This window comes from Gopherus flavomarginatus, chromosome 3 (assembly GCF_025201925.1).
Source record: "Gopherus flavomarginatus isolate rGopFla2 chromosome 3, rGopFla2.mat.asm, whole genome shotgun sequence".
Classification (NCBI taxonomy): Eukaryota; Metazoa; Chordata; order Testudines; family Testudinidae; genus Gopherus; species Gopherus flavomarginatus.
In genome coordinates, this window is record NC_066619.1 from 223,779,735 (window position 1) to 223,792,186 (window position 12,452).

A 12,452-nucleotide genomic window follows, 5' to 3' on the forward strand; every position below is an offset into this window, starting at 1 on the left:
AGTCGTTGTGCAATGAAATTTGAGAACCCCTGGTCTATACTGAGATTAATTGTTTCACTTGTACATAGACGTAAAGTGTAAATAATGAAGCATGCATAGCAAACAGGTAACATATTTAACTTATTTTGCATCAGTTACATAGACTTCTTAATAACTAACATTTTTATTTCTAGAGCCAAGGTTGCGAAGAAGTTATTGATGAATGCAGCGCAAGAATTAATGAACAGGCCAATTATGCTGTAAATAAACTTCGCCAGCTAAATGACAAACTTGAATATAAGAGACAGGCTCTTAATTCCATATGTAATTCACCAAAACCTGACAAAAAGGTAATGCTTTCAGTAGTCTCAGTCTGAATTTATTTTACTTATTTGCATCTGTGATACCAGCAGGGTGTTAGCTATTTTCCAGACAGGTATAAAAACAAGGTCCCTGCTCTAAAGAATTTACAATTTAAAAGAGCATCAGAGCCACTGCCATAAGTATTTCAAAAATGAATGTAAATGTCTCTTGTTCCTCATAATTTATAGTACCCTTTTAGAACCCTGGAAATGTTTCTCCAATAGTTTTTATCCTCTTCTGTTTTGCAAATATGATTTCTTCCCTACATCTGTATCTGCTTCTTCCAATTGAGTTGTTATAGCAACTCAAGCCAACAAGACTGCTCTGTATACTCTTCCTCATTGCTGCTTCAACAGCATTGCAGCTCTGGGGATCAGATTTGTCAGTAAACCTGCTCTCTCTCTGCTGGCCTTGCAGTTACAGAGCACAATGCCTTGTAGCTCGCACAATGGTGATAGGTTTACTTAATTTTAAAAAAATTATTCAAGAGAGTGACTGAATTTCGTTAGGAGGAGCTATTTAGAATCCTGAGGACATTATTTCACCAGACTATAGTCATTCTAAGATAGGTGAAAATTATAACCCTACAGTATTGGGACCAAAATCATACCCTAGCTTTTTGCTCTTTAGAATATGTTACACCATTTGCCGTAAAATTATTATTTTTAGAAATGGGCTGGTATGGATCTGGATTAGGATCTGGCTAAAGTTCAGGTTTAAAGATGATTTAGTGCTGTAGTGCAGCTGTGACTGAGTCAAAATCTTGAGTTCTTGTGAGATTTTGGCCCCAAACAGTGGAGGTCTTTTGAAGTCAAGCTATTCTTGCAAAACTCCAACAATCTTGAGCAGTTCTCCTTCTGACGAGACCTTTTCCACACTGGGGAAGGCTCAGATATAGATATTCAAATCCAAATATCCTTCTCCCTGGAAATTTCAAGGGTAGTATTTTCAAATTCAAGGTATTAGTTCTGATCCTTTACTGACTTATTTTGGTGAGGATTTTCTTTCTTTTTAGCATTTTGTTCCAGTAACACTGGCCACAGAGTAGAAAGGATATAACAGAAGCTGATGCTGTGTTGAAGGTCAAGTGGTCTGATTTTTTCTTCAGAGATGCTGAGCATACACAGTTCACACTGAAATCAATGGGAGCTGCAGTTTCTCAGCTGCTCTGAAAATCAGGCCACTGCTATATTTAATAACAGCAAAAGGAAAATATTGGTTGAAATATTAACAAAACATTTCAGTAAGTTCTTTCCTCAACTCTGTTAAATTGGATAAATATCAGCAATTCTTAATTTGAAAAAATGGATCCCTCATTTCTTTCAACTCTTAAAATGTTGAAATGAATCTCTCTAAGGATCCGAAAGGGAGAACACTAAAAAAAATTAGATAAATAGTTTAACCCTTTAATTTTTCAATGTATTTAACTGACCTTTAAAAATGTGTGTAGTCCAGGAGAATGACCTGCAGATTTTAAATGACCTTTTAGATTTTAAATTACCTTTTCAGAATCTAAATCTGCCACTCAGTTCATTTTGTTTCTTTGCAAATAACTACTGTCTTTGTGAGATCTGTATAGAAACAATGTGTGAACTCATCATAGGTTTGTAGCACCAATAAATTTGTACGCTAATTCCCCAATTGGTGCTTGTATCCTCAATGATGTAAACAAGGAAGAAAGCAGCTGTTACTTTCAGAGCCATCAGAAATGTGAAGAAGGGATTAATGACTGCAAATGGAAAATAGCAATCTGTAGAGAGACCTCTTTAATTTCAGTTATTTTGGGAGCAAACAGCAGAGCTCACACAAAAATATGATGCTAAGCAGTGTTTGGCAGTGTCCTCTTAAAAACAAAAAGCCACTGCCATGCAGGATATCTCAACTGTTGTCTTTGATTATATGTCATTGTGGATTCCACTGTAGTTGTGCCTGTGCCTCGTGTGTGCAAGAGCAGAGTCTTCTGAATAGCAGTGCATGTGCCCTGTGCCATCTCATGCTTCCTTGTGAGCATAAAGGGAGGAGTGGCCATGACCCTCCCTCAGTTCCCTCTTGCCACCCATGGCAGCAAGACACAACACAGTGGTCTTTGACTCACCACTGTCTTTAGTGCTTCATTCTTTTCATCCGCTTTGGCCTGATTGGACTCGGAAAGGACAACAGCTCTGTACAGTGGGGTAAGGCACTTGCATCAACTTCTGCACCTAACAGCACACTCCAAACCATGATTATTTAAATCTTCCTGTGTTGTGATAGACGAATCCCACTCACGACTGCTGCTTGGGCGAGAGCCAGGTTCCAGACAGATACAGAGCTTGCCATTCTTTTTTCTCCAAGATGTGTAAATCCAGATAGAGTCTGTGAGAATCACTTTTGAACTGGAGCAAATGGCAACACCGAACAGGAGCAGAAGGAGCCATCCTTGGGTAGTGTCTCCTCCAGCAGACACGTCATGCTGGAATCCAGCAGTGAGAAAAATCCCAAAAGGTGCAGAATGCACTGGCACTGACAGCCCTGGAGAAGAGGAATAGTCCAATACTGACTTTGCCACCGGCATCGAGGCTGGCACTAAGGACTTATCCCATCGTGGTGCTAAGATATGTTTTGGAGGCAGAATGTATATTTCCACTCAGGACATCCTCCACACCAAGACCACTGCTGGCACTGGATTGCCCTACCCTATGGTGCCACCATTCAATGAGATATACTCAGTATCACCTTTGCCATCCCATTCTTTCTCACTGAAAAGAAGCTGTGATGTTTCTCCCCTGCATTCAGGAGGGGACTATGCAGGAGGCAGTGGAGGCTCCTTGTTTATGGCACAAATACAGGCAAAACGCAAGGGGTGGTGGGTAGGTCATCCTCAATTTCAGTGTCTGATGACTTCATGGTTCTCCAGGATTTGCTGACCCCGATCGCTGAGACCTGGGACACTGAAACCTTGGTAATCCAGGAAAAGTCCTGTAAACTCTGACCTCCTGAGCTCCTTATTCCCAGCCATAATTGCCCTCCCCACCAACAAAGGTATGTGCAAGCTGGTGAAGTGGCTTTGGTAGACTCCAGCTACAGTTTGGTCTTCATCTAAGAGGATTTGAAAGAGGTACCAGGTCTCACAAATGGATTTGAGGCATTTCTATATCCAGGTCCCTGGTGGGATTAGTGGTACAGGGTGTTTACAGCCTTTGTTTTGTTTTTTTTTAAAGTACACCTTGAAAGAGGACACTCAGAAACTGGAACTTTTCAGGCACAAGGCTTAGTCCTCCATCTAGCTACAGGTCTGCATTGTGAGCTATCAGGCCTTGTTCTTGAAATATAGTTTTCTCACCTGGGAGAGAGTGGTCCCCTTCCTACCAAAAATCTCACAAGATAGTAGGGAGTAACTGAAAGATCATGAAGAAGGGCCAAATGGTCATAACGTCTGCCTTCCTAGCAGCTATGGATGTATTGGACACAGCTGTCACATTCATGGCCTTGGCGGTCACCATAAGATGGGCCTTTTGGTTTCAGGCATCCAGGATTACTAAGGGGATGCAGTGCACCATAGAGGATCTGCCCTTCTAAGGGATGGACCTCTTCAGTAGCCAAACAAATGATGCACTCCACTCCCTTAACAATTCTAGGGCTATGCTGTGATCACTAGGGATGTACACCCCAGCCCCCTATGATAAACCACACTAATAATCAACCTCAAGAGCGTGAGAGAGCTCTCTCCTCTTCCCAGACTACTTAACCAGAGTACCCTTCACAAAACCGGGTACTCCAGGAGATAGCTGTCATCCTCCTCTTTTGTCATGTACCCAACACCGTTCCAGAGGCAGCAAGTTTGGCAGGAATGTGGGATCCACACGGACACATGCTCAAAGAACAACATATGGTTACCTACCCCATAGTAACTGGGTCTTTGAGATATGACCCACCCTGCTTTTCGGAGTTCTCAGCTATCATGGGCTTTGAATTGTGAGGGAGCTGTGAGAAGTCGCAGCCACTCTACTCTTTATACCCTTACATGAGAGTCCAGAGGGGCCCCGGGTGAATGTGATGAGGGTGTGGAAATAAAAGGCTGATGTGACTGGTTGGTGGGAGAGGGCAATTTGAGTGGCAGTGTAATTGGTGTATGCTTTTTGGGGGAGGAAATGTGATAAATCGGAAAATATCACTATTCTTTCCCTCAACCTTCCAGACTCTTCTTGCAGATTCCCACCTCCCCTTGCTCTAGAGCAGTGGTTTTCAAATTCCAGGTTGTGACCTGGTACTGGGTCGCGGAATATAAGGCACTGGGTTGCGTTGGCTCTGGTCAGCACCGCTGACTGGGCCATTGAAAGTCCCATCGGTGATACTGCCCAACTAAGGCAAGCTAGTCCCTACTTGTTCTGACACTGCGCTGCGCCCTGGAAGTGGCTAGCAGCACGTCCAGCTCCTAGGTGATGGGGCCATGGGGCTCCATGCATGGTTCTCGGCCAATGGGAGCTGGAGGGGTGAGAGCTACGTGGAACTGTTGCGTGCCTTCGCCTAGGAGCCCGATGTGCTGCTGGCTGTTTCCAGGGCGCAGCATGGTCCATGGTGCCAGTATAGGCAGGAAGCCTGCCTTAGCACCCCCAGTGCACCACTGACAGGGAGCCACCCGAAGTAACATCGTGCCCCAGTCCCTTTCTCCAGCTCTTATCTCACCCCAAACCCAGAGCCCCTTCCTGCACCCCAAACTCCTCATCCCTGGCCATGTCCCAGAGCCTGCACCCCCAGCCCAGAGCCCTGACTCCCTCTCACACTCCAACCCCTGTGGGCTCCAGCCCAGAGCCTCCTCCTACACCCTGTACCCCTCATTCCTGGCCCTACCCCACAGCCTTCACCCCTGCATCCCAACCCTCTGCCCCAGCGCTGAGCCCCCCACACGCACACACCCCAAACCCCTCATCCTCAGCTCTGTTGGGTTGCAGGCATCAACAGTTTTCTTCAACTGGGTCGCCAGAAAAATTTTTGAAAACCACTGGTCTAGAGGGTCCCCTAAGGTTCCTCTTCTGCCGCCTGTCTTATCTTTAAAGTCAAGCCCTGTGCAAACTCAGACTCTCAGGTATCAGTAACTAGCTTGTCACTTGTCAAGCAGAGCAGCCAGCTGCTCTTTGATGTTGCTGAGTTGTAAGCAAGGGAATCTAGGATATTATCTGAGACCTAGTAGCATGGCAGAATGAAAGGATCTGGCAGGTAAAGGCAACTGCTAGGGCTGACTTAAAAATTAAAGTGGTAGGGAGGTAGGAAACCAGATGAGGAGCAGAACCCAGAGATTACAGCAGAGGTGACGGGCAGAAGGGGCAGAATGTTCTTCTTCTTAGGTTTGTCCTGGTTTTGAAAAAACTACTGGCATATTTAGACTAACTGAGACAGCGTCTGACTTTTGAAACTAGGACTATATATTTAGCAACATAAAGGGAATTATATGAGCATAAATGTATCAGGATTGATAAATAGTATCAAATAATGTCATGACACAACGCCCATTTAAATCAATGGGAGTTTTCCCATTGAGCTTTATGCTCTGCCCACATGCTCAGGGTTTAACTGATCGCCATATTTGGGGTCAGGAAGGAATTTTCCTTCAGGGCAGATTGACAGAGCCCCTGAGGGTTTTTTGCCTTCCTCTGCAGCATGGAGCATAGGTCACTTGCTGGAGGATTCTCTGCACCTTAAAGTCTTTAAACCATGATTTGAGGACTTCAGTAGCTCAGATATAGGTTAGGTCTTTGATACAGGAGTGGGTGGGTGAGATTCTGTGGCCTGCATTGTGCACGAGGTCAGACTAGATGATCATAATTGTCCCTTCTGACCTTAAAGTCTATGATTCTGTGAAAATACTATCTCTTTGTATTAATATGAAGTTTTAATTACCACGCAACAGAGCCGTCCAGCCCACTCAATCAAGAGCGTGGGTTTTTTTTGTCCCCTTCGCAGATGGCTGTTTCCACACAGTGAAAAGATGAAAGTTTAAAGGTGAACTGCAAACTTTAGACTGAAAGTGAAGTTTGTTTGCTGAATAACCTGATCACCAGGTTGTAGCAGGGCATTCAGCTAAAGTTTAAACTAAACTTAAAATGGTCCTTTAAATCCTCCATGATCTTTTCGGTGAGCAAGGAGGATTTCAGAGAAAAGAAAAAAGGGCTTCTAGTTAAAGACGCACTCAACATGAATTAGGCTTCATATTTATACAAACATAGTTTTACAGAACAAAATATCGCAAAAATGTTTCTTTTGAGTTAAATACCCACTCAAAAATTCCACTTGACACTTGTTTGTGTTTGGAATTATTCTTCCAGGTTGTTTGCCTCCCAAACATTGCAGTTTAGGGCTAGTTTGAGAATCAGAAAGTAAAACTCACCCGTCCCATTTTTGTTCACTAGACTGAAGAATGCAAAATGTGAACAAATAGTATAAGTGATTTAAAGGTAAATTTTCTTTTAACAATTCTTTCCATTTTAATAAAATGAGAAGATATTAGTGATGCAGGTAAGGAAATCTAGTTACTTTAGAAATACAGAAACATTTTCTGTTTATTTGCTTAAGTATCATCAAGAATATAGAATGATAAATTTTCATGCAAAATATTACACACTTTACAGTGCTATAGCATTGAGTGCAACAACAGATTTGTTTCTGTAACACTCTTTACTATATAACCCTAAGTATAAGAAAAACACAAGTGTAAATCATAATAAAAATGTGTGTATATAAACATAGGAACACGTTCACTCACATGGTTAGCTACAAAATACTCAAAATTGTAATGCTATTTGAGAGAATAGGTATATACAATTTTATTCCTATTTTAACTCATTGTTGATTTAAGTAGCATTACAGTTTAAGGTTATGCTTCTGATATCAGTGCTATCTGTATAACCAAACCATTATGACATATTATATTCATGTATGAATCATTACTTGTTATCTCAGCTTTAACTTGAGACTATGATTTATTTACACATGCATGCATGCACGCACACACTTTTTTTTTTTTCCTAATGGCAATGAAGAATACGGAGAGAGATTCAGTATGCCTTTCTGCATTGTTCACATTTTGAAATGTGTGTTTAATAAAATTGAATCAATAGTGGTATAGAGTCTTGGTATTTTGTTATGTAAAGTTAACAACTGTTTACCTGTAGTCGCACCATACCAATTTCTGTGGATCTATTCATCCTTCGTTGTTGTCTGTGTTTTTCCATGATTTCACTGTTACATTCTTAGTTGCCAGAATAAAGTCATTGCAAAGAGATCTGTATGCAGGTAGTCCTGGAAAATATAGATGCTGTCCCAAGAAGGATGATAGCTGTTTGTAGAGGGAGTGGTATACCTGTAATTTTAAATGACCCTTCACCTTACAAGAGACCAAATATTTAATATATAGAGGCCAAATTGTTGTAGATGTATAAATGTGACCACCAAGTTACTTCTTCCCTGGAACAAGTTGGTCAAGGAGAACTTTAAATTAAGCTGATTTTGTGTGCTATTTCGTAGAAGTGAAAATATCAACTTGTTTTCTTAACTGTTTCTAATCACACATTTTTACATATATTCCCAAATTTTCTTACAGTCATCTTCTGTAACAGTAATTTGCAAATCATTTTGCCATTTATAAGATACAGATTTCTTTCTTTTAGAAGATGATCTCTTTGAGAGTTATGTCCAAGCAAGAAAGTCTTTTAAATGTATATTTTCCAATATAATTAATGCTATTTGGATTTTTTGGAGCCTATTAAATTATAACTCCTTGGAATGCTTAGTTACATAATTAAGACACAAGGAATGAAAACTATTCACTGGATGTTCAGTCATGTTAAGTATTTCCTAAAGAGAGAAACTTGTCAATTTAGAGTACCTACAATGTTTATATAATCTTTAACTTGAAAGTGTTCCTTTAAAAATATTTCTGTACTGATTGCCCCCTGTAGCCTGGTGAATGGCGATATTCAGCATGTTTTTCTGGGCCTATTTCAGGTTTTTCTTTTAGCACTGCAAGTTGACTTTTAATTGATACAGTGTATTCTACTAATCTATATTAGACTGTGTAGATTGTACAGATTTGGGATTTTTTGTAATGAGTTGTCTCATGGGATTAGTCCTTTTTCTCTCCTCTCCCCTGCACTCTTTCCATCTCTTGAATATTATAACCAAAGAAAGCAGTGGCTATATTATCATAGGCAGTTTTCTACCCGTTGTAATTCCTACATTTTCCTTGCCAGATTGTTTCCAAATTGAAGGATGAAATTTCTCTGATAGAGAGAGAACACAGTGACCTTCGGTTGCACATTGCAAGAACAGATTGGTGGTGTGAAAATCTTGGCATGTGGAAAGCCTTCATAAATACAGGCGAGGTATGTTTTTGCTGTGTTTCTATCCTCTGGTTCAGTTCAAATTCTCAGTGTATAAAGAAAGAAATGCTGACATTCATTTTATTAGAGTTTATTTAAAACAACCTCATCAAGCTCACCCCTCCCCCGCTATCCACAAACACGTCTCATCCTTCAGCTCTGTTCTTCAGGTGCTATAGGAACATCTGTAAATATATCCGTAGGTTCAGGCATAGGCTAAAGTGGTATGGTGTCTAAGGAATACCGTTGTGCATCAACAATGAGCACATTAAGATCTGTGCCTTGTAATCTTATCACGCTGATTGACTGAAATACAGTGCTGTTATTGGCATGCATGGTGTTGGGGTTCCCCTGAGACCTCTTCCACTCAGCTCCCCCAAGAACTCACTTGGAATCCAGTCTTGTCACTCAGTTTCCTTTATTTGGCATACAGCAAAGCTACGTTGAGTTGATCAGGCTGAACAGTAGGGCGTGGGTATAGGGGGTGTACCACACATCCAAAGTTACACAGTAAACCTCTTCCTTCATACATATTTTCACATTACATTGCATTTACTATATATTACGTCACACGTTTTGGGATTGACGTGGTCACTTTGTAGGAACCAATCCCTATACAGCATGATCTGTCCATTCACCATCCATTTACAACTTACTCTTTACCTCATCTTATGTTCCAGGATTATCTTATCCATTGTAAATGACTCCTTATGTGTTTCCCCCTTATCTTGGCTAGTACAGACGTTCTTTTTCCAGCCTACTGATCCGTTTACTTATCCTAGCACAAATACTGTTTTCAGCATGCTAATCAGTGTACCTCCCTGCTCCTGTCTTCCAAGAAATGAGGCCTTTCCCATGTTTAATTACTTATATCACATCAGGCCTACATTCATACACATAGAAGACCCAATATTTGCACTTGCTATATTTCATATTATGATCTTCTATACCAATTAAGTTTTAAGGGATTGTTAGAGATACTGGATGAGGAGTACAAAAGCCAACTTACAAGGTGAAACATTCAACAAGAGTTTCTGAAGTACTTTATGTCACTGGCTGAACCTTAGAGGAAAGTGTGATTCTTTGAGTAGCGTAGTGTCCCTATGGGTGCTCCACTGTAGGCATTTGTGACTCCACGTGTCCACTTGTTCGTGAGATGTTTGCAGATGTGGCTTATGTCTTGGTGCAGATTTGAGTGTTCCTTGAAATAAAAAAAATTAATTTCAAGTGAAACAAAATGTCTTGTATCCATAACGGTTCTTTTTTTTTGCGAGACCAACAGAGATAATTCAGTTTTAGTTGAAACCAGATTTTCTTCTGAATTTTTTCAAACTTTCGCTCAGCTCTAATCATTAGCTCATTGTTCAGTATCCTGCCGCTCAGGTGGGTTTTTACAGAGAATTGCTTGGGTTGGAAGGAACTTCTGGTGAGTTATGCAAGTTTGTCCTTCAGCATAGTGGCAAAGCTAATTGTATTATTCCTAAATCATCCCTGATGGAAGTCTAGCTCTTAATATCTCTATTTATGGGAATTCAACAGCCTTTTATTGTCTGCTTATTCCATTATGTAACTCTTATTAGTTCTAAAGTTTTCCCTGATACTTAATTTAAATTTTCCTTACTGCAGTTTAGAGCCATAACTTGCTTTGTGCAGTAATTGGTTCCTGTTGACTTTATAACACTTCTTTATATGTTTGTAGATATTATGCCTCTTTTAGGTCCTCTCTGCAGTAGATTTGAAAATACCAGTTTTTTAAACTATTTCCTCATTTTCATTACTCTCCTCTGAACCCTTTGTAATGTTTACTAATGTGGTGCCTGAAATTGAAGCCCACACCGCAGCTGAGACGTACCTCTTTTGTAAGAAAGAGGCTGGGAGCACTCGTACCCAGAGGCATGTGTAGAAGAGAGAGATTCTTGCTCTTTCTGGACTAGATGTTCAATGATAGACCATACAGCCTGCAATAATGATTTTTTCATTGTCCTGTGGCTGCCATATAACTGTTGTAGGAGAAGAATTAAGAGTCTGAAACCATCTAAATCTCTTCGGTACGAAGTGCTGAGTCAGTCCTCTTCTCCATAGCTAACTATGTGTAATGTTAAAAAACTCTTATTTAAGCCAATGACTCTGGGTTGATGAAGGGATGAGTAGGGTATATCATGAAAGGAGCTGTGGAGTTCAGCCTTATACCTAATTCTGAGAGTACCCTGCCATTCTCTGTGAATTCTCAATACTATGCCCGTCATTGTGGTATCTGAACACAGCCTTCAAGCTTCCAGGCCCCAATTTTAGGACAAAGTTTCAAAATAATAATATAGCAAAAACCATGAAAGGGTGCAGAATTTCATTTCATTATGTTTTTCTAGCTTGTTTTAGGATTCATTATTTCTGATGGGTTTTTTAAATATAAAAAGGAAATTAACAAAGGAAATCATAAAAGTGAAAACACTACAGGTGAACGTAAATTTGCATTTAAAATAAGAAGTCTGGTATTCTAGTCATAGCTCACCTCTATCCATTTGTGGTTCCATTTCAATGGAGGGTTGATGTAAATTCTTAGATATATAGAGTCCAGTGAAATATTGTGCTGCCTAGTTGCTAGGTAACATGCTAGTCCAAAATAGCAAATGTACAAGTACTTCAAATGATCATAACTTCCGTTTGCTAAAAAGGGATTATGAAAGCTATCAAATATTTCATATGGGTGACTGGAGTGAACTTTAGACTTAGGTCTTCATTTAATAGTTATTCTCCCTATGCAGAACCATGTGAATAATAACTTGAAAATAGAATGAAGGCCAATTTTAGAAGACCTAGCTTTAAAATTTTCTCCCTGCTTTGAATATATTCTAAAAGGTCACCAAGAAGGAATAATTAAAGTAACAGGTAGAGATAATTTCCCCATGGATCACCACCTGCTGGTAATTTTATTCAGATGTGCCTACATCTCTGCAAGTGATTAGTCTTTTGAAAAATGTGTAATGCAGGAAAGTCACTAATAATGATCACTTACCATGAGCCCCTCCATCTCTGATCTCCCAAACCTCATAAATCCATGTGAGAGAAAGGCTTTGAATGTGTCTTAAGGCACAAATCCAGGCTGTGCCAGACCAAGTAAGGAAAAGACTGTGTAGTTAGACTTTCACAGAAAACACCCTGCCACCAGTTCCTCCTCCTTTGTGTCACGGGAGTTTCAGATCAAACATCTCTGCTGATCTCAAATGTGGAAGCCTGGCATGGGAAAGAAAGGTAGTCCCTTGGGTAGCTATGTTTGAAACCATGTAGGGTTTTATAAATTAAAACTGGCACCTTGAATTTTATCTGGAAATTCATTGGGAGCCACTGAAATGCTCAGTTATTAGGGTTGTACACATTCGGCACTAGGCTGCGTTTCTTAATGGTCCTGTGTGCAGCCCAGGAAGAGCATATTACAACAATAAGTAAGTTTATAAGGAGACACATTTTAATGAAATGTCACTTACAGTGATGGTATACCGACTGTTAGAATTGCCTACCACTAGCATAAATAGACATGACCAGACTTTTACAACCCTCCCCATGGATGTTGTCGTCATTTGAATTTTACGGTTTATCCTGACTGTAATTGAATTAATTAGAAAGTACCTCCTTAGCGAGCAAAATTGCTTAAAAAGCCAAAACAAACCCATGCCAGCAAAATATATGAAGACCTCTTCCTTCAGAAAGATGGTCTCAGAGTTGTGTGCTATAATTCCTTTTCAGCCTGTTTTCCATAGG

At 40.3% G+C, this 12,452-nt stretch overlaps 1 protein-coding gene across 6 annotated transcripts in view; it reads left to right on the top strand.

Moving 5' to 3' along the window:
- SNX25 (sorting nexin 25) overlaps positions 1–12,452 on the top strand; it is a 157,999-nt gene that overhangs the window by 111,847 nt on the left and 33,700 nt on the right. For all 6 annotated transcript variants that reach the window (XM_050948375.1, XM_050948374.1, XM_050948372.1 and 3 more), the window contains exons 10-11: positions 174–329; positions 8,568–8,699. In XM_050948375.1, the coding sequence (XP_050804332.1) occupies positions 174–329; positions 8,568–8,699 (288 nt within the window). The remainder of the gene's footprint in view (positions 1–173; positions 330–8,567; positions 8,700–12,452) is intronic.